The sequence below is a fragment of the Stegodyphus dumicola genome, chromosome 10 (assembly GCF_044657685.1).
Source record: "Stegodyphus dumicola isolate Sdum_Otavi_A_Nest chromosome 10, ASM4465768v1".
NCBI classification, from domain to species: Eukaryota; Metazoa; Arthropoda; class Arachnida; order Araneae; family Eresidae; genus Stegodyphus; species Stegodyphus dumicola.
The window spans coordinates 152,472,723-152,496,764 of record NC_140777.1 but is presented as its reverse complement, the minus strand read 5'-3'; the positions used below and the strand labels follow the sequence as shown (position 1 = coordinate 152,496,764).

The window sequence follows — 24,042 nt, the reverse complement described above, 5'->3', positions numbered from 1 at the left end:
TTTTACTGGTAATTTTTCGTGAAAAGTATAATCTATAAGTTGCATTTAATTTTCTATGCTTAAGTTTCCTTCTTACTTTTCAGAAAAAATTTATTAGTTAATAAAAAATGTGAAAGTAAAAATTATCCTTCTTTACATTTTGCGCTCACAAATCTTTATGGGAATATTCATTTACAGTTATTAAAGCATGTATGGAAAAAGCATGTCTGCGATGTTATCGTCATGCGATGATTTGTAGATACTTTATTTTTTACCACGATATTTTCGACGACGGTGTTTTTAAACTGCGAAGTTTTTGAACCGCTTTATTTTCGACAACGATGTTTTGTACCACGATGTTTTAGGACTGCGATGTTTTCTCTTTGCGATGATTTCTCCCACGATGTTTTGTAGCACGATGTTTTCGCCTTGCGTTGTTTTCTCCGCGACGTTTTCGTCCGCGATGTTATCGGCGGACACCCTTTTCAGTTATTTATAAATCTGATCTGTGGAAGAACATTCAGTATGTAGCAAGTATGACTGTTATAATTTTTATGAAAAGTTTTGTGCAGTCGTGATTGCAGACGGAGTGGATTGATAAATGGATTTGTATTCTGGGTGCATGATAGACAATTGGGGGAATTACAGATTTTACCGTCTTGGTTACAAAATGAAATTAACGGATGAACTCCTGTTTGATTAGAAAAGGAAACTTAAAGGGGTGGAATTCTCCTCCTAAGCGATGAGAATTATTCTTTCTCAGTGGTTTCGGGTGGTAATAACAGTCTTACTTATTAAATATCAAAAATAATTCTTTGTTCTCCTTCGGTTTTAAAAGGCCTCATCTCTTAAAATTTTGCTTGAAATGTAGCTAGTTTTAACATGATTTGTGGCATGACATGTCATTTTTTTCACTCAATTACACCGCTGCTATCGTTTTTGCATTACTCTGCTATAGGGAATCCATTATCGACGTCTGGAATTGATCGATTAAAATGTTTGTCCTCCATTCCTAGCAGAATGTAAACAACCACTTAAGTTCCATTTTTTTTTCAATTGGGCGGATGAAACAACAGTTGAGTTCCATCGCTAAGTTAATGCTCATGCACTAGGTCAGTGTTAACTGTTAGAATTACACATGTTTCTGCAATATCTATAGAGAAATTTCTTGTGAATTTTATGATTTCAAAATAAATTTCTCCATCGGAAATAAGTATGTGAAATTATATCATTGAACTTAATGATATGTTATTCTAATAATCAACTGAAGTTGATAACAAAGTTGATTGAGCAATAATATTATTTCCAATTCTCAAAGCTTAACGGAACATTAATTTACAGGCATTTAAAATCATATGCATTGTTACGATGACACAGCATTTTTAATACTTATAACATCACTGATTTATATTTATTTTTTAATGCTAATTCCACAGGAAATTCTTCACCTTCCTAGAAATTTAGGATAGTTATTTGGTTATTTGAATATGGTCAAGTACACAAGGACTGTTTGTTTAAGAGAAGGGATGCATTCGCGAAGTAATTTTTAAGGAGTAATTACTCTTATTCACATAACATATATCGAAAACCACAAAAAACAACCATGCAACCCTTTGCCTGGTATTGAACCGAGGACGAACTACCAGTATTCAGCAGTTTTTTCACCGCTCGGTCAGTGGTGGAGCCAAAAAGCTGAGAACAAGTTTGTATCATGGCATCTAAACACAATAGTCTATTTAATTTTTTATACATATTTTATAAAAAATTTCTTAAAATTACAAATTTGTCTGTAAATCTTTTGAGTTTCTTCAGTGTTAAGGTTTATCGATAGTATTTGGAATTTGACACAGAATATGCAGTTTTATACTGACTTCAATCTGCACTGACTGCAGTGATGTGGGGGGCGCTATCAACACTTTACGTCATTCTTCAAGACTTTCATCACATCTCATGACTGGAAGAAACTGAAAAGAAAAGAGAAAAAAAAAAAGCTATCAACGAAGTTCGAAAATCGAAGAAAACGACCGTACGCGAAGAAATAATATAAAAAAGAGGGTGGAAGGTTTTTCTTATATTCCGCAAGATTTCATCCCATTAATCACAACAAAACCCTAGGCGCAAACTCCACCTTGCAGCTAAAAACATGGTGGAAAAATTGCCTTTAAAACACACTCGGGCTGTAGTCGGAGAGCATGCCATTCCGAGAAAATGGCGAATTCTTATCTGCTCGTGCATTATCTGAGATCGGTTGACAATTTGTCGTCGGGTGTTTTTCACACAGTTTGCCGCTGGCTGCGGTCCCTTTCTTTGAGGCGACAGCGGCCTGTGGCCGACCGGATAACATCGCTGGATATTCCAATCTTTCCCCTCCTCAACCCGCAGAGATGTCATCCTAAAATTTATATCTTCTTTTGTCAATATCATGCCTATTGGTTGACTTGGATTTCGCTGCTAGAGCGATGTTCATGACATTTATTTTTAATCGAAATGGTCCGTTCATTTTAAATAATGTATCCATTGTAAATTCGTATGTAATATCAAACATATATTATTATTCTAATTAAGGCTGAAAAGATATAGGGCTGTTTTCTTGCGAATTACTCTAACAAGAACATGAATGCGTTCCTAACCATTTAAAGATATAATTAACACTCTTTATTGCAATTTTTTATGATATTATCACTCATCTGAAAACTAGAATCCAACAACTGATTAGCTGTGTACGATGCCATACATGTATCCACACGCCGGAATTATATGATGAATGGTATAAAAAGATAGTAATGCTTATAGTTTGTTACACTATGCACTTCTAGGTCGCAACAACCCTTTTCTCATTTAAGATCGTAATTTGTGCGTCATCGCCGCACAGAGGGAATTAGGAGTGTTTAACAAATTAGAGGATTCGACATTTTTTCCGCAGCTGTTGTTGCCATGTTTATGAGACATGCTTTGTGGGGAATGACCTTAAATACCTAAAGTATTTATTCTAAAGCAGTTGTTCTGAACCGTTTTTAGTCCATATATCCTTTTCAGCAATACATAACAATTAATCACGACTTAACTCTCCAAAACTCTGAATATACGTATCTATTTGTTTAAATTTAAATTATTTTTAATGCTTTTTTAAATTAAATGAGGGAAGTGTAGAAAATGTTGATAAAACCAAAACTTGAATAAAAGTAGTTTTTTTAAATTCATAAACTAAATACTAAACAGTAAATAAAAGACTGATTTCCCTCTGAACTCCTCCCCCCCCTGTTTGGAACCCCTACTCTAAAGTAATGTACTATAGTGATGGGCTAATAATGTATCAGCCTGTCAGTGTAAGACAGTCTTGCCTATTATTTCAATTGTTTCTCAGTAAAACTCTGGATTTATTTCATTTTTAAAACATAATAACTGAAGTAATAATTACAGCTGACCTGTGGTATTTACATATGCACAATATTCAAACCTAAATTTGTATTTCTGAACCTCAGAATATTTTTTTTGGGGGGGGGCAGAGGCAAAAAAATGAATTTTGCTTATCGCTAAGAAATTTAGTAACAAGTGCATGTTAGTCGATAACAACTATATGGAAAAATATTTTAAATAATAATAATTTTTTATATATTTTAATTCATTAATTAATTATTGGTAATAGTATAAAGTAATTAAAAGCACTAATTACTGATGACAGCATAAACTAACTAAAAACTGTAATTATTGATAATAGCATAAACTAGCCAAAAGCTCTAAAAACTCAAGTGCATGCTTGAATAATAAAATTTGGGGTTATTTAGGTATCCTTTTTTACTAACTTAATTATTTTCTTACTAGCTAAAAATTAGCTTATGCAAATAGAAAAATTCAAATCTGTACATATTAATAGCCGTTTTTATCACAAAGAAAAGTAGGACTTGTTCTAGAAATGTGGAATTTCTAATTAAAATTAAAGGTGAGTAAATAAATTCCCTGCATTTCTTTTTGGAAAGAAATGTGAAAGTTACACAGTTTAATTTTTAAGTATAAAATAAATAAATAAACATGACTTAACATGATGTTTGGGGTATTTCCTTTTCCTCTGACAGTTCAGAAACTCTAATTTTTAGGTTTTAGCGCAAAATTTTGAGATTGAGTTACTTTTTTGTAAACTGATTTGGTTGTATAAACTTACGAACTTATTTCCAAGTTGATTTCGAAATTAGCATTTGCGGGAAAAAAGTGTAAAATACTTAAAAGCAACATTAAAAGACTATTATGATAAAGCTAACCCTTTTTTCTTGCGTTATTGATATCCCCCCCAAAAAAAACAGCGATTACTGGAAATAATGGTTCTTCATTTTTGAGTCATTAGTTTTGACAGTGGGTTGACTAAAATTTATGGTAGATTTTTTAATGATAAATCTCAGTTATGAGCCACACGTAGCTAGCTGATTGCCACTTGATGCTGTAATTTAGACCGATAGTCATTTAGAGAGATTAGTTCTTAAAAGTAGAAAATTTGTATGTCGTGGAATAAGTACGGTATCTCTCATAACGTTTATTCGTTCTAAAAAGCGTAAGTTTTCTTTAAAAGAAGAAGAGACAATTTTTTTCTTTCTTAGGTTAGATTACTGGAATGTGATTAAACACACGAGTACTGTTTGCCTAAGGGAAGGAATGCCTCTGTGAAAGATTTTCTAAGGGAAATAGCGCTCGTATTCTGGTTACACACAGGGAAAATCGTGGACAGGCTGGCAGCCTGTTCCTTGGGATCGCCTCGGATCGAATTTTAAGTATTCAATGGTCTTAATCCTGTGGGGTTTTCCGTTTTTAGCGAATAAAACTAAAAATTTTCTTATAGCGTGAAAAATAGAAATTTTCAGTGTCTGGGAACGGAAAATAAGTCTAAAATAAATGTAGCAAGATTTGATCCGAAATCTCTAATTTACAAATAGTTTCTGAATGATTAATTTCTCAGAAATATCATCATCATCATCTCTTTAATTAAATTTAGAACTATAATTATCTTTGCGTAATGTAAATATATTAAAAACATGGCATCAATTTGCATTAGATTCAATATTTTCCATTTTTACTTTCGTAAAAACTAATAAATAGGTTGTATTCAAAAACGCATAATAGTGTTTTGCGTTAGTTTGCGGAGCAGCAGTAGTTGTATAGTGAGGTGTGAATTTTTAATTACTGTTTTTAGTTGATCTAGATTCTTTAAAGCATTGAAAAGCTTTTGCTTATATAGAAATAGTATTCTGTCTTAATGTATATTCGGCCATCCAACCGGCATAGTAGTTAGTGACTGTGACTGCCGTGTCAAAGTTCTCGGCTTCGAATCACAGAGAAGGCATGGATCTTTGTAAATGCATAGTGTCTGTGCAGCATGGGGGCGCTTAAAATATAAAGCGAGCCGAACGTCTTCTGGAGAGGTAGGTGATAGGGGAAGAGGAATGGGGACATTCGGGCCTTCCCCCCCCCCGGGTACTCGTCTTCAAAATTGGGGGCGGAACTGATCAAAGTCGTACTGTCACTTGTATGATGCCGAAGGCTTTTGCCAAAGACAGGCGCAATATTGCTTCCTTGCTGCGATAGAATTTCGTGGGCTTATATTTACAGACGAGATGAGTCACAACTACAGCAACATGTATATTCGAGTGTAAATGTTGAAAAATAAGTTTGTTTAGTTGACATTTTTCTTCGCGTGGACAATTTCTGAATTGTTTATTATCTGAATTGTCTTTTACGCTATAAATGTGTGTTCGCTTGTTTTTTCTTGAAAAGTGCAACCCATTTAGATTTGGACTTTTTGTGGGCCAAGGGAAGGATTTATTTTGTGAAATCCTCTGTTTGAGAAATTATGAGTTAGAAATTTAAATTATCTGAATATTAGATAGCAGAGCTCATATAATCCTTTCGCTCCCAATTGATTCTTTACGCATGATTGTAACTTTTCATGTAGCAAGATTACATCGTGTGCTAGTTTTATGTAGTACAAATTTAACTAAATCTGAATTTTTTTTTTTAATTTAAGGATATAAACTAATGGTAAATGGCAACAGTCAGAAGTGGTAGTTTTGAAGGAAAACGGTTTAAAAAGAAAAAATTAGTATCTCAACCATTAGTTAGAGATTCCACAGATTTTTGCATGGATTCTGATTTTCCTCTAATCCAAGAGTAAATTGCCTCTTATCCAAGATAGTTTTTCCTCTTATCCTGGAGTTAAATTGCCTTATGTTACATTTTATTACTTTTGACATGTAATTCTTCCATGTAGTGTTTTTATTTTAATTAAATTTACTTTGCTAAATGTAAAGTTTACATGGCCCTCTGATTATAAGGGCAGTTTTTCAGAAGTAATAAAACAAAAGTGTCCTTTTTTTTTTTTTTTTTTTTTTTTGTATGTGTGTTAGTGTGTGTGTGCGTGGATATAAGTATCCCAGCAAGATATGAATTTGCTTTACTAGTGAAAGACTAACGTCGTCGAGTTGACGTCGTGTTTATTCTGTGATATGAATTGAGTACTTCTCTTTGAAATCAATCTGTGCCAAAGTATGGTTGAAGCTATTTTTAAAAACCATATGTACTCTAAGATACACCAAATTTTATTGGTTACGCTTGAAAAAATACCTATCGTTTAAAAACTATTAAGACAGACCTTTTGATGTTATGAAATTTTAAAAAAGAAAAAAAAAATATTTATTCACAAATGTTATTAGTGAATCCCATGATGCAATTGCGTTAATATTTGTTTTTTTTTCCATTTTTTGTATTGTTTTGATAAATCTTAAGTTTTTAATAGTAATTATAAAAAAATTAATTTAATTAAATACATCAAAACAAAATATTTTTTAATACAGACGCATTTTTAGAAAATATTCAGAAATATTGCGATAAAAATAGAAATAATTCTACATTTTACATTTTAATACTTAAAACTGCACCGAAATGAATTCTTAATACTGGCCTAAGGCTTAGAAAATAGGCTTCTCACTCACAAGTACCCAACCACTACTAAATGGAAATTCTTGCCTCCCTTCTCCAAATCAACGTTTCGAGTCTGATTGCTGGTTGAGGTTTTGAGGAAAACTGCTGATGTAAATAAAAATAATTTTAACAGTAATATTTTAGAATCATATATTAATTTCTTTTGATGATAACTAACGAATATTTATCGCTTACGCAGCATACATAGAAAAATTCCATGCAGTAATTTTCTGAAACTTTTTAAGAATTAATACCTGAAAAGAAAGTCATTTTTACCTTTGGCTCGTGATTAGTGATCCAGACCTTTGAAAAGACAAGTGTTGAATTTTTTTAAACGTTTTCGTTTTTGCTTCGAGACTGCGTGATTTTGCAACTCTGCCTCTTCAAGACATTGAAGACAGAGGTATTTTATATTGCCTTTTACCAGCATTTGAAGTGGTTGTCTTTAAACAATTGCTTCCGGCGCAAAAGCACATCCTTCAAAAAACCCTTCCCACTTTTTCGACACCTGTAATATTACTTAAATTTCGCCGCAGAAAAAAAGTTAAAACTTTTTAATTTTTTTCTTCTATTTTTCCTTTAGGTTTAGCTTCGAGGCAATATTTATCTTGGATTATGTTCTTGTTTGCTGATGACTCGTTTGGTTAAGGTTGAATGTATGTAAAGAAAAGAGAGGACGGGAAAAAAAGAAGTTTTAAAAAATATTTCAGAATTCCTCTTTTGTCATAATTTTGCTAAAACTTTTTCCCCTAACTTCTCCTTCTTCTTTTAACAAGTATGTTGTTTATAGGATTTTGAAATCTCTCCAGGTTGGTGTTTTTATACATCGCATTGTCTAAATAAACAAACTGTGCACTGAGCATATTTGCCATAACTGTAGCTTTTTAATTTACGTACCTTCTATTTGTTATCATTTTTTTAAAGTTTAAAAAAAAAACATTTATCTATCACGCTTGTTTCTAATATAAAACTTAGTTCTGCAGAAAGTTTGTTTTTGAGGTAAATTGATCTTTGATCTTTTTTAAACATTTTACTTAAGGTTTCCCTTCAAATGTTTTATTTACTTCATACATAAAAGAGTAAAACAATACAGCATGAAAGAAAAGAAAGTGGAATCATTATTAACAGAAACCGAAAGCCAAAAATATACTACACTTATTTTTCTTTTTATCCTGCAATGGAGTATTTTCCTTTTGAGCACCAAAGCAGAAAATATGTTTAATTTGGCTTTCATACTTTTTTTTTTTTATGCTAAAATATTATTTTTGGGAACCAGAATGAAAACATGGCGACAATAATAATCGCTTTCATTTCTGTCTTTTTCTTTTCTTTTTTTTTAATATCTGCATATTAATCTCGCTTAAAACATGAGTTTTTCTTTAAGAATTTTCTTTAATGAATAATGTTAGAAGGAAAAAAGATGAGGACAGTATTAAATTACATAGCAGAATTTTGCAGATTTTTTTACGTTTGAAATACTCGTAAGTAAAATATGTAATTCAAAATATGTGATCGAAAAAGTTTCAACTGAGAACAGTTTAATAATAAAGTATTAAATACGGTCTGATATGTATAAAGTATTTTCCTTTGTACCGCATGATAGTGTAATTATTAGCAGTTCCCTTTGGGATGTTTTTTGCCGGCCGGAGATCGAGTACTAAGACCGTTCAATGCTGGTAGTTCAACTAAGATAAATTCAGATTATGATGAGCTCTGCCTGCATGTTTCCGTGGTTTTCAAAATACGTAATGTAACCCAGTTTACTTGAATCCGCCTCGCCTAGTATTTAAGACCGCTGAATACTGGAGTTTGGGTTTGGCGAAACGGGCTAGTTGTAACGTTGGTTTTCGTATTTTTTCTCATGGATAACATGAAATACAAGTCATCTTTCCTTAGTCCTTTCCCCTTCCTCTTAAACAGAAGCTCAAGTGGCTTTGCCTTTTTCAACTAAGCTAAACTAAATTTAGAAAATCCTTCACGAATGCATCTCTTTCCTTAGGTAGACATCCCTAGTATGCTTTGTTAATACCGGGACAAGACTGAGGCAAGGGAGGCATTTATCTCAGATGAACGATAAGTGTACCAAATTAGCTACGGAAAGTTAGAAATTCGTTTAAAAAAAGAAATTATAATTGTTATCTTTCAACTTCTCAAGCATCTCGAGAAATATCGAAAGAATTCTATATTATAGAACATCTAGCTAAGCTTAGAGAAGATATAATACCAGTCATTTATTTTAAAAAATTAGGAGATGTCACAATACTATATATACTGTTTTCAGTTACTAAAATTTATTTTTTGAATTAACGTATTAAAGTTAATTTACGCTTGTTTACACTGAAGTATTGAGCTGCATTAACTAAAACAGTCCAGATAGCGCCTTGCTACCGATTTTAGTAACTCACTAGTACTTTCCTTTAATTTAAATCAGAATGGTCCTGATAATAATTCGCTAACTGAGTATAGACGGTGGCGTAAATACCTGACATTTATTGCAGCAGACTTAAATCCCAATGAAATAGCATCGGAACGCTAGCCGATTTAGGTTTCGTTTACGATTATTTCTGCAGAAATTACGCATACTGACGGACTGATTAAACGAATGGTAGTCCCTCTCAATTTTTGTCAAGATTGGAAAAGATTGGAAATGCAAGCATATAAATTAGGATATTACTTCTTTCTTTTTATTTTATTTACTTGTGTTGTTGTTTATGATACAACAATGAAATGAATTTTTTAACATTAAAAAAAATTAAAAAGAAGTTTAAAAAAGTTTTGAAATTTTTTAAGGGAAACTTAAATTACTTTGACTAATTCTAATATAAATGATATTGATATGAAAGAACATGTTTTAAAAAGTTTAGTCTCCTTCCGTTGATACTAATATAACCGATATATATAAGTAATGATAGAGAAAATACCAAATTAAGCATTAAGGGGCTATTGCTAATTTAAACTATAAATTATCTTTTATATTTTTTACGTTACATGTAAATATAACCGATGTAAATAGCTTTATTTTGAATATATATACAGGGTGATTCTAAATTACTTTTACAAATTAAGAGGGGTGATAGTACTCATCCAGATGAGCAATAACTACCATAGAACATAGGGGCGCGTTCCACTCTGAGAGGCAGAAAAGAAGAATATTAGAATTCCAATCTCAACTTAAACACGGGAAAGGGAATGAACGAGACCAAATGTTGCACAATCAGTTTAGTGACAAACTCACAGAGTCACAGAGCGTGCACAGAACGGATAAAACCGAAAACTTAGCGTTCAAGTGTTAATTCGAGCTCAGACTTTGATGGCAAACACTCAAATGCACATCGTTGATTGGCAAAGTCTCAACCTGGCAAATGATTGCAACAAGTTAATTATTTAAATTATTAGGGGAAAATTATCTATTAAGGGGGAAACTACTTTCGTATCAAGTATTTTAAGGTAGCAGTTGTTTTTTTCTTAGCCATCTTCTATCCTGTCTTCCTGGACTTACTCTGCTGCGCTCATTCTACTTCAAGCGCCCTTCTGTAGGACACGAAGTTCTAACGTAGCATGAGCTTTTCATGCTAATCTTGGCATGCAACGGACGCTGGAGTTAGTTGATAATATTCAGCCCTTGATTACATAATTAACTTGTTGCAATCCTTTGCGAGGTTGAGCCCTTGCCAGCCAAAGATGTGCATTTGAGTGTTTGCCATCAAAATCTGAGCTTGAATTAACACTTGAACGCAAAGTTTTCCGTTTTATCCGTTTTGTGCACTCTCTGTGAGTTTGTCACTAAACTGATTGTGCAACATTTTGTCTCGTTCATTCGCTCTCTCAACACTGTTGTAAATTCAGATTGGAATTCTAATATTCTTCTTTTCTGCCTCTCAGAGTGGAATGCGACCCTATGTTCAATGGTAATTATTGCTCATCTGGATAAGTACTATCCTCCTGTTAATTTGTAAAAGTAATTTAGAATCAGCCTATACATACTTTTAATATATTTATAGCTTTAGGAACTTTTAAAAATGCAATTTTAGAAAAAAGTGAAATGTGGAGAAAGAGAAACTAATGCATGCTGTTGATTTAAAAACACTAAAACTGAACACCAAGGCCAGTTAAACTCAGTAGCAAGCTTGTTTATTGATGTAAATAAAGTTATTGCTGCAAACACCTGCCATATTCGCTAAATTTAGCGCATTGACTTCCCCTAAGCTGACTGATCGGGTGTGTGTATGGGAGGGGTAATAGTAAAGATAAACCATGAACACCATTAAATCTTATTAATTTTTAAACTAGACTTATGCTGTAGGGATATAAAGAGAACGATAACGAAAAAATATTATCTAAACCATTCTATTGCCACATTTAACTTAGAGCCGACAGGTAATATATTAGCTACTTATTTGAATTTGGCATTCTGCTTAAGTTCAAGTAAACCTTTCTTGCAATAAAACTTACGTACTTGACTCATCTGCGATTTGCAAATGTTCAAGAATTGGTTTGTTAATTAATCGATTAAAGTAAAGCACGCAAAGCTTTTGATTTAGAAGGCATGCTTTCATACTGGATATTCTAAGGGAATTCTGTTGTTTTCAAGTTACCCACAAAAAAGTTTGAAAACTATGCTCAGCTAACACGTTCACCAAAAACCATACAAGCACAAGCTTTCAGAATTACCCACTCGAACAACTTCAGAACACGAACACGAAATTTAACAAAAAAAAAAAAAAAAAAAAAAAAGCAGGAGCATAAAATTATTATTTATAAGGTGCTAAGAATATCTTTTTGCAATCAGGAATATGTCACGAAATTAAATTTGAACTTTGCATGTTGAAAAGAAGTATTTGTTTATCTATGTTAAAAGTGAAGAAAAGTAAAATTAAAAACTGTAAAATAACTTCATTTAACAGAATCTGAACCAGAAATGGATAAATATTAGGATAAGTTTTGGAAGACCAAATTCTTTCAGCATAAAGATCGTGTTTAGTTAACACTGATGCTGTGATTAATCGATTAATTAACAAACCAATTCTTGAAGTATTAGTGCTGTTAAGAGTTATTATGAAGTCTGTGCGTTGATAAATTAATTTTGTCAGAAATTTATTGCACAGTTTTTATAACGAAAACACGGGTCGTGTTATAGTATTTTTCCGTTATAGAATGCCACGCACTGCACAATTTTGTACAAAGAGCCAGTCTTATATCAGTGATACTGTTTTTAAAGTAACACAGATATATGGTGGACATTAAAAATAAATCCTGTTAAAGAAATATATTTAAAAATAACCAAGATAATTAAAAAAATAAAATTTTAAAAACTGATGAAATTAAATCCGAAGTTTGCAGTATTACTATACTTTTTAGCTCAAAGGGGCAATTTGCCCAGAAGGGTTATTAATTTCGTTTTAGCAGTTTGCATGGGTTCACTATAGAAGTCTGAATCACTTTTCAAATTGTTTCCACCAAATATTAGAGCCGTACATTAAATTTAAAGAGATTAAATAATGAAGAATCTACATCAGTGTATGTATGTTTTTCACATTGTGAAAAAGGCAACGCTACTTAGAGACATCAAATTTTGAATAACGTAGTGCCCCACTCGAATATGGGCATCTGGAGGCCCAAATATGGAATTTGGAGTTTGTTTTAGTATCTGTTTCATATTTTGTAAAACGTTAGCGAATTTTTGATTTAACAAACGCAGCAATTTAAAAGCGTTCCAGTAACATTAATATCGCGTGCATCTTCAAGCACGGATATTTTATGCGTGAAGTTTCTTCGCATTTCTTACTGGTATTATGTCGGTGGCGTAGCAACGGAAAAACGTTACACTTTGTAATGGTATTTTGCTTGGAATGTCTTTGAATGTTGTATCACTTTTGAAATCTCGTTTTGAACCCCCGTGAAAACACGCCCGTATTGGGCGAGTTTTCACGGAGGCGGGCATAATATAAAAATCTGAAAGCTTTCTGTTTTTATTTATTTATTTTATTAGTAAAATAACTTACTTGTGTAATCCTTGTGGTATACTTTGCGGAACAAGAGGAATTGGAACTGGAGTTAAAAAAAAAACTGCGTTAGCCATTAAAAGGTATGACATCAAATGATGAATTATTATAGTGGAACGAAAATAATAGCAAGTTTAAGCAAATCTATTTAAAACTTTTATGTGTGTTATCTGGGGGGGAATTCAATACTAAAAGCGACAGAATAAAACTTTACAATCAAAATCTATAATCGTCTGTAAAGCCGCACGCTTAATACGTCACGTCTTTCTTTACAGAAGATGAGATAAAATATTTCAGGAAATGTTCTTTAGAAATAAATATACCAAAAAAATTTTCTCATAAATGAGATTTCTCATAAATTCTCATAAATTTTCTCATAAATTTTCTCATAAATGAGATTTCTCATAAATTCTCATAAATTTTCTCATAAATGAGAAAGTAAAGTTATTGAGAATCAGGTTGGTAAAAAACGAATTTTTTAGCAAAATCTTTTTTCATAACAAAAATTAAAAGAAATGTTAGATGTTTTAATCTCGTAATTGAAGTAGAGATACAAAAAAATAAAATAAACGAAATATTTTATGATTTTCGATTTTTAACTAATAAAAAATTAATGTCACTGGATTTAATTAATTTAAAAGCAACAGTTTGTAACTTCAATTTCTGAATGATATAAAAAATGCAAAAATTTAGCCAAATACCCAAATGCTATAAATGATGCAAAATTTCAGTCGGAAATATCTAGTTCTAAAAACGACGCTTTTTCAGCAATTCTGGATACGAAAGCAGCTACAACCTTAGGTCTTTTAAAGATAATTCATTAATAGTTTTTAGTTAAATCCTATTTAAATTTGGATCCAGTATTAGAATATACAGGCTGTTTGTTCGCACATGTTTTAGACATTTTGCTTCACTATAAAAGAAAATTGTCTGCTTGGAATTTTTTTAACTGCAGCTGTATTTCTGAAAGTATAAATTATCGACTGTGCTACTTAACAGTTATGTTTTCATGCAGAATGGCGCTTTCTAAGAAGCAGTGGATGAAAGACTATGTTTATGCTCTTTCCGAAAAAATTATTCGTATCTAGTTATTACAAAAAATTTTTAAAGCCGTGGGTTTTCTATACTTAAAGCCATAATGGGTAATATTGTCGATGAGAAAGGAAATAAACGTTAGAGCTTGGCTTCAAACGAAACAAAATTGGTTCAAGTATATATCCACGGGAAAAAATGGAATTTTTCGAGTGTTGCGATGGTAAGATATTTACTGCTAAAAGAAAATCTGCTAAGTTAAAGGACAGTTGTAAAATCATTAAAATGCTCAGGTCAACAAGCAAAGTGATTAGTGCTGATTTGAATCTTAAAATGTCAGAAAAGCATAATATGCATCGTCTTTATCCACGACATGTCACCGAACGCAGAACGTGCTGCGCAATTCTTTATGAGAAACATTTATCCGGACAAAAATGGGAAAATGTTGTTATAATAGATGAACATTGAGTGCATTTAAATGATAAAAAGAGATCCATTTATTATCATGAAACCAGGAGAAAAAAATCTTAAAACATGGTTCAAAGAATCTAAAGAAAGTTTTTCAAAGGGATTTAGTATTGTTGCTGGTTTTCCATATAACGGCAAATTAAAAATAAGGAGAAAAATGTTAAGATCAGTTCTTTATATTATCAGGAAAATTTTTATACCAATTTTCAAATATGAAATACCTTATCTTTACCCACAGTGCTATCTGTCAATAGAACTGCATCAAGATAAAGCAAGCAGCGACACATAAAAATCCACTGTTCATTTCCTGGAAAAAATGGAACAAGAGGAATTAGAAAACGAAAGGTGATTTTGTATGAAGCACATATGTTTTCTATCAGATTCACTCAGAACGTTACTTTGCATTGCGTTAAGTTCTGTTGGAAGTGTGTTCCCTGCATTACACAAATAACAATAATTGATATAAAGCCAGGAGATTCATTTTTAACACATTCTTCTTTCTTAATATAGATTTTTTGAGTGTGTTTTTGATTTTCAGCTCACAGTAGTTATTTCTTGGTTTCAGGGCTCTAAAGCTCAAGGAGGCAAGCGGTCCAGGCCGGCCAACCACAGCGATAAGCCCGGAAGCAACGAATCCAACATACCTCCTCTGTTGATGATGAATTCGCAGCTGTTGGCTCAACATCAGCTGCAACAGCTGCTGCAGCAACCTTCGCCCACGCAGCTGCAGCAGTTGCTGCAGCAGCAACAGTCCATTTTTCTACAGCAACAGCAGGTAATATGGAACATTCCCAAATTGCTGTTTAATCTGTCGTTTTGTTTTGTTTCTTCATCACAAGTTCCATTTAAAATGAACCATAACCATCAGCAGTCTTGATTTTGAACAATAATATATTGTATTGCTCTTTTAATATGTTAATATTAATATTACATAAATACACATAGACATGATTAATTAAAAATTCATGTTTAGGATCATTAAAAAAATCAATTCCGTGGGTACCTTTCTCGAATACACTGTATATGTATGCATTAAAATAAATTGTTGATTAAATTTTTGTTTGTACGTAACAGTATCTTTTTCTTCAGCAGCAACATCAGCAGCACCAGCAGCTTAAGCAGCTGGAATCGGTCATTCCGCACATCCAGGAGCAGATAAATCTCAACATCATGCAGCAAAGCCAGATCCTCCATCAGCTGAATGGATTGAATAACGGCTTGCCGGGTCTCGGATCATCAGACAAGAAAGCCAATCGACAGCAGCTACAACTACAGCTGCAACAGCTGGCGCTTCAACAGCACCAGCTCATGCAGCAGCTACAGCTGAGCAATCGACAGTACATGATCAACCTACAGCCTTTTATGCTTCCGCAAGGTAAGTTTTGTATCTTTTTCTGCATATTTATATATCTCTCTGTATATTTCTGTATATTTATATCTTGTTAGGTCGTTTAATCTGTGGTCTCCATTAGAAGTTTGGGTATCTGAATATTAAGCTACTAAACCAAATAAACCTACCATATAAACCAAACCAAATCCATAAGAGCATAGAAATAAGATCTCCATTTTGAAAGCAATTATATTGACCAATATTTTTCATAATAATCTACACAAAAATTCTCATCACATAATCTCTTAACACCAAAAACATTTTTCTAAATGATATTTTATATTTAGTTACGTACAAATGCACACTCATTTCGCACTTCAATCTGGGCAGTCTCTGAATATTATTCTCTTTAATGTCAAATATCTCAGTCAATTTTTGTCGTACGGGAGTCAAACTTTTAGTGTTTTATTTTTTTAAGAAGTCCAAAATTTTCCTAAATATAAGAACCGGAGAAATGTGTAAAAAGTTAGCTTTCTAGTTTTTTATAAAATTGATTTTTTTTTTTTTTTTTTTTTTTTTTTTTTTTTTTTTTTTACGTTTAAAATTGCCAAAACAAAAATTTTTGCATCATTTAAAATATTTTTGTAATTTGAAGTATATCTCTACGACGAACGGTTGCCGGGAAAGGATTTTGTTTATATAATTTATCAACGAGAAAAATTGAATTGTATATAATTCGTGACTTTCTGTAATAATAACGATAATCGCAAATTCATGGGTTTTTTTCCCAGCAGCACTACAAAAGCTATCATCAGTTAATGGGAAATGAATAATTTGGTGTTGAAAATACGTGCTACTTTTTGCATCAACACATTATTAAAATTTGCATATCTTTATGTTCCCTTTCATTTGAGAAAACAAAATTGTGAATCTAATAAACAGTAAATTTCTCTCGTTAAATGTTTTACTTACTTAGTTCAACGAGGACTGTCAATATTAAATCAGTCACCGAATAGTATCAGTTTCTTGTAACTGGAGCGTAGCACATTTTGCGAAGACTCTCGCTTTGTATTGCAAGGAATTTAAAATTTATTAATTGTGATTTTAGAGTGAAAATTTTAGAATGTCGCTAAAACGGAAATGAACTGATCTAACCGTTTTGCAGCTCTTTATTTTAGCATTTTCAAACTTATTAAATGGATAGCTGCTAAAGTATAATGCCTATAAAACTGTAATAAAGAATATGCTAAAAAATAAATCTGAGATATTTAATCGATAAGACTGAATTATATTGAAGCTGAAAGTTCTGAAAACACAGTATATAATAATAAAAAATTTAATTCTTTATTTTTTTTATTATTATTAGCCCAAACGAGACATTAGTCGCGAATGGGATATCAGTCCGGAAACGGCATTTTTGGGAAAAAACGATGGCCCCCTAGAGCCGTCAAATTTTTAATAACGTAGTCCTCTACCCAAACAATGGCAGAAGGAAGCCTGAATTTTGACTTTCGAATTTGTTTTGTTATCTGTTTCATATTTTTTTAAACGAATTTTTGATTAACAAACTCAACGATTTCTAAGCGAGCGGTGGAAAAACTGTACGGAATAAAATATTTTTATCTCCAGCGCGTGAGACTGTGTATTCTAAAGATATGCTGTTTTTAAATATTTTGTGATTTAGCTATTGAATTGGATGGTATTTGTCGTAAGCGTCAAGAACGTGATATTTAATAAATAAAGTAAACACTCAGAACGTTATTAATAAAAAGGCAAAAAAATTGTTTTTTACAACCATTTTACTAAGAAAACTGAACCTTGCTGTGATGAACTGAAAGGAAATAGAAAAATGTTTGACAACACTTAGCGCTGCACCGGAAATTCTGAACGTGTACTGCTCTGCTGCTGTTAAAATTTTTGTAATTTTGCTGTTGAAATTGTATATTCTGTATACTATTTTATAATTGTGTATGGCGTAAGTGTGAGGAAAATTATTATTAAATATTATAATTATAAATAAATAATCAATGATAATATAAAAATATAATAAACAATAAAATTGAATTAGGTGGTAGACTTCTGCTTGATTAAAATAAGGAAATACAGAAGGAAAAAAGAAAAGTATCTATCTATCTATGTATAAGATAAAAAATATGTAAAAGATAAAGTATATTATGCACATATATATATTTCTTTATATCGGTTATATTTGTATATAACATAAAAAATATGAAAGATAAATTGTAATTAAAATTAGCAATAGCCCCTTAATGCTTAATTTAGTATTTCCCCTCTCTGTTCTAAAAATAGCAATATTTTTCTGCACTGTGTCATTTTGAGAGTAATTCATGTCATATGATTCTTCCATAACGCTGGTGATGTAAATGGAACTAAAACTCAAACAGCCAATAATAGTTTTACAGCAGCATTAATTATCCAATCAAATGCATTGAAAACCGAATCTAACTCACTCTGTATAAAGATTTCGTCCTGAAGACAACTTACTTGGTTTTTATACTTCAGGCTAGCTAGACTGCTGATTGCAGCTCTCTTCTTATTGCGAAGTTATCAAAACGCTTTGAAATAGGTACCAGTAATATGCCAGCCTGTTTGTGGCCGCCACATGTTTACTGAAACAGAAATGATGAAATTAATTTGTCTCGTCTGCGAAGTTGCTCTTCGTCATGAATCTCCTTCTATGCAATCAATATTTTTACAATATCAATACATTCTGAGTCTGCTTCATTACAATGACTAAGATTTCTTCATTACATGTACATATATAAAAGAGTTGTGTTGCATCTTAAGATTTTCTTTTAAAAAATTATGTTTTTGATCAACAGCTTATGTAAATAGAAACTATAATGGGTATTAATACGAACGGTATAATATTAAAGGAAAACTAAAGTACACTGCCTGGAATATGCTTTAATGGCACGGTTTACATTACATGATTTCATTTCTTTCTGTTTTATATAGAATTCGTTCCTTTAATGACAACGAAATATCGTAAGCATATTTATTATACGTATGTTTAAGTCCATCATTTTGCTTAGGTTATTATGTTTCTGCTTTTAAAAGCAGCTCTAATGTCTTGATGTGCTGTGTTTATGTCATCAATAGTTCTTTTATTATCTTATTTCTTTTGCTTCGTTTTCTCTTAAAAGTTCTAAGGACGAGTTCGTTGAACAACATGAAACTTTCAACCTTGTTTTATTTCGTGATAAGCTTTGATGGGTTTTCCAGATTTTTTATTTTTTGTTTTCTACAGAATTGAAATTGATCTCTTTAGATTTGTTATTTAGCATTGTTGCTGATATTTTATGTTCATATATATTGAGAAAAATTAAATTCCTCTTACATATATATTTGTACTTCTTTATTTGTATATTCGCGGTGCCTCTCAAGCTATACTATGAATAATCTGAAGTTTGCTGAGATCCTTTTCTTGGTATAATAGCCAGTTCTGGTAAAGTGATACTTCTGGCACAGATTTTATTTGCGTGATTGTTATTGAGCTCATTAATTCAGACTCGAAAATGATTACTTACGCGTTTTATTAATTTCGTTTCACGAGGCATATTGAAGGTAAAATGAAAAACAAATACATTTTAATATCTTATTATTTTATCAGTAGCATTGTCATTTGGCGCTTCATTCGGTAAAGCATTACTTAGTGTCTTTTAATAATAAAATAACGAGCATTTTGTATTTTATTACTTATAAAAACTAAAAAAATTTTCAGAACACATTATTTTTTGCATAATGCAAAGTTTTGATGTGTGTATTTGTTAAAATGGGTTACTAAGTTTCAATAATATTTATTAAAGGCTTTGTATTTGTGTTAAATTTTGTACATTCATGAATACATACATTCATGAATCATCATTTTATACATTCATTCATACATATTCTAAGGTACTAACGTGGCCTAAAGATAACTAATTTTACGTATTAGGAAAGATAATGTTATTTTTTGAAATAATGAATAAATATTAAATGGAAAGTGCAAAACCGAAATGTTTTCCGCAGGTGGAAAAATTTTAATTAAATTGAGTAACCAAAGAAACAACCATTGCAATAAAATTTCAGCAGTCTGTATTCCGATATCACATATATACGGACGACTGAAAAGAATGTTATAGTTTGGTTTGATTTGGTTTATTTGATTATGGAAAAGCACTCGAGGGCTATCTACTGAGGAATGCCTTCGTAGAGGACATTCTAAGGGAAATTGGCTCGTATACACGTTACACATGGGGACAACCATGAAAGTGCCCATAGCACGTTCGCAGGATTCAAATTATGTTTAATAGCAACTGAATGTTTTTATTATTAATTAGGTTTGTATTATTTTCCAAAAAGAATCCAGTTTAAATAATTTATTATTTAAGTGTACATGGGATCATTAAAATTTCCTTCAATCGTGTGAGAAGATAATAAACAATGAAATCGAGGATAAAATAAATAAGACTATATATCGCGCACTTTTTGTTATATTTAAATTGAATACCTTTTAATACCCTTTTAATACTTGTATGCAACCATAACCATTTTAAAACAAATTCTATATAATTATAAAAAGAAAGGTTCTTGAAAAACATTTTAATGATAGTATGTTCGTTTGTCTTAACTCACAGTCCCTTAGTAACCACTAATAACTGTATGCTTATATAAATTCTTATTTATAATTATTTATATGAGCAGAGCATTTGACTAAAAGCATATAAAATATCATGTCATTAAAAAAACATTGAGATAAATTAAATAAAGAAGTAATTGAAGTTGTGAAAAACAAAATCTTTTCATTTTTAAAACAGCGTCAATTAGCCCGTCTTCATCTTTTCACATCATCTGTTATACAGGCGGAAGCTCAAAGTAAACTTCAATTCAAAGATTTAACACCTGTTCTTTACTAAAGATTAATACACTGAAAAATCCAAAGTAGAAGCAGACGAATGAAACACAGTCAGTTTTTAAAAAATTGGATGTTTGCTAATGAGATGTTTAGTTTTAGAAAAATGGGTGTTTACCAGTGAGATGTTTATAAAAGCTCAGCATTTTCATCCGAATATACTTCTTTGAATCAAAACCAAATGATATTTCTAACATTATCACAGAGCCTATGTTGATTATTTTTCTGTGTCTATCTCGTTCATCAATACAAGCCAGGTTGCCTTAATCATGAGCCGAATATCTAAATCATGAGTCAAATTATTCGAAATACGAGGCAAATTATATGCGCAATATGAATTAATTAAATTAAAATTTGGAAGGTTTCAGATTTTAATTTTCGCCCAAAAGGGTTTGCTAAGGTTTTTCTTGCTCTCGCTGAGCTCGTAGTTTACCAGTCTGCTGTTACACTCACTCCTACCAACCTTTTTTTTTTTTTTTTTTTTAGCTTTATTATTAAGCATCATTTTCTTCGTATTTACGCATAAAAAATTTAGCAGTATATGTTTAGAATTCCCGATGCAGCATTAAGTGTTCTCAGCTCATCGTATCAATGTTCTGTTTTCTTACCAAGGTGGCTTTACAAAACTTTTGTCTTTTTATTATGAACGCTTTATTTATTAAATATCACGTTCTTGGCACTTACATCGCATAAAATTCGATTCAACAGCAAAATCACGAAATATTTAAAAACAGCATATCTTTAGAATTTCCGATAGACAGTCTCATGCGCTGGAGTTAAAAATGTTTGCTGCAATTGTTCGCTTTGATATAGTTGAGTTTGTAAATACAAAATTCGTTAAAGCTTTACAAAATAAGTAGTAGACAATGAAACAAATTCCAAATTCGAGCTTCCAAGTACCCATATTCGGGTGGAGGACTGCTTTATTCAAAATGTTTTGGATCTAGGTACCGCTGTTTTTTTTTTTTTTTTTTTTTTTTTTTTTTTTGTGGGGGGGGGCGGCAATGCGAGAACTTACATTCATGCAGATTTTTCATTATTTAATTTCTTTAAATATAATACAGAGCGATAAGATTTGATGGCAACAATTTGAAAAGTAAAATGGACATTTATAATGGGCCGTCGCAAAATTCCGTTTCAAGACTAATAGCCCTTCCGAGCTAATGCCCTTTTGGGCTAATAAATATTCAAAGAAGTCAAAAATTGACATCGCGTTAAAAAACTTTTATTCTGTATCCAGTCATTTTCTGTTCCTCTTCCAGATGTAATGAAATGCTTAATTTAAAAAGATTATCGTAACAGTTGAATTACGTAGGCATAGCAACGATAAGTCATAAAGTCTGTAAGTCTTAACAGGTGTTTTATGCATCGAAGTAACATATGAGCGGCAAACTTGCAATCTTTGTCTTTTAACATTAATATCTGTTTATATCTGTTTAGTATTTACTAATTTAATAAGAAAATCGTTCTAACGGGCGCGAAAGTTCTCAGTAATATAATGTAAATAGATGGACCAAGAAATATTTAAACATTATTAATTTGCGTACTTAAACTGAGTTATTAGATGAAAGAAGGAAATATCGAATAAAAAGCTGTCTGCATAAACTTTTATTCAAAAGAGCTGCATTAGATATTTATGACAGTTGATAATAATTAAATATCAAAAGCAGAAAGAAAAAACTGTTATGTCTCCTTTTTTTTTTTTTTTTTAAATCCATTGCCGTACACTTTTAATCCTACCGAACTCATTCCATTACTGATTTAATTAAGTTTCTTTCGTATTAGTGATCTTAGTTCAATCAGATATAAATAATACAGCTTTGGTACATTAGTTACAAAGCTTACATTATTTTTGTGTTATCGCCAAAGGGAAAAGGAGAAAAAAAAAAGGAATAAAGAAATTCTCCTTGAGACGTTTTAACAACTCATTTCAGGAGCTTTGTCCATTAAAGCTTTCGATGTTATGTAACGTTTTTACACACTGCCCACATGCCCCTTTAAAAGCATTTATAATACATAAATATCTCCATCTAATTCTCCCTAAGCTTGTAACATAATACCGTTGAAATAATTCAGATTCTTTTAATTCTAAGTCTTTGTGAAGAAATATTCCTGAAAAGAAAAAAAAATATTTCCATCGTATATTATCTAGTATTTATTAAAAATTGCGCGAATTATAAGTTCATTAGGAATTAATGCTCTCTGCCTAACATAAAAAAAAATTATGGTAACGAAACTAAATGCTGTATTATATCTTCAAAGATGAGTTTTTTAAGGATAAAAACTGTCTGCTGTGTTATAAACAGATCCCTCTGCCCTTTAATGTTATTATTATACGTGATTAGGCACTTAAAAAAAGTTAGAGCGAAAGGATTAACGGCATATTTTACCGAAGGATTAAATGAATCATAATTGTTTATTTTGCATTAGTAAATTACGGCGTGTTCGGACACGCTTCAGCAAACATTACAAGGTAATCCGTTTTAAACCCATGCAATCAAACATTCCGAGAAATTGTCCCCCTCCCCGCAAAAAAATTGACTCATTTGTTTCCTTTATTGCAATTAATATTATTTGACCAACACACCTATTTTCTTAAATCTCAGGCAGATGCTTAAGTCTCAAACAGTTGCCGTTGCAGCTAGAATTACGTCGTAAGTCTGTTACGGTGATAAAAAAAATATATATCAAAGATAAATTTGCACGAAGGTTTCAAAAATTAAAAATTAAAATTAAAAAGACTGTCTCTCTGTATTCAAGATTTTAGGAATAGCAGGATTAACTTTGAACCATCAATTGTGATTTTAATTAGCAAGTTAATTTATTTACTTTAAAAGAATCTGAGCAGACGACGCACGGCTGCTGAAAAAAAAAAATAAGTAAATAAATAATTCTAAAGTCAATTAATGATCTAGGCTTAAATTCAAACGAAATGTTTATGAAGATAAGGTGACTTCGTCTAAAATACGGTTTTTGTTTTAAGTACTTAATCGCCATTCTTTTCTTTTTCTTTTTTTAATATATCTATACAAGTATGCATATATATGTTTGAGTATGTAGGTATATATATATATATACATATATATATATATATCTTTGCAATTTTATCTTTAAAACAGTTGAATGTTGATTAGTGCTAAAAAATTAAGATTTCTTTTTCTCCGTTTTCTTTCTCTTTTTCTTTTTTTTTTATCCCCTTTGCTTTTCCCATTTTTGTTTATCAGCCTTTGATGTTTGTTCTTTATTTTCTTCGCAAAAAATTAATCTGTATTTTTCTATGCTTTTAATTCGTGAAAAACTTTTAAAAGTTTTAGTTTACTAATTTGTTTTCGTTATAGGTATCTTTTCTTTGT

General features: G+C 31.4%; 1 protein-coding gene across 8 annotated transcripts in view; it reads left to right on the top strand.

Moving 5' to 3' along the window:
* Positions 1-24,042, top strand: part of LOC118191585 (forkhead box protein P4-like) — an 821,276-nt gene that overhangs the window by 725,617 nt on the left and 71,617 nt on the right. For 6 of the 8 annotated variants that reach the window (XM_085825723.1, XM_085825716.1, XM_085825717.1 and 3 more), the window contains 2 exons: positions 15,010-15,219; positions 15,534-15,819. In XM_085825723.1, the coding sequence (XP_085681849.1) occupies positions 15,010-15,219; positions 15,534-15,819 (496 nt within the window). The remainder of the gene's footprint in view (positions 1-15,009; positions 15,220-15,533; positions 15,820-24,042) is intronic. The other 2 variants (XM_085825722.1, XM_085825725.1) reach the window with 1 other exon arrangement.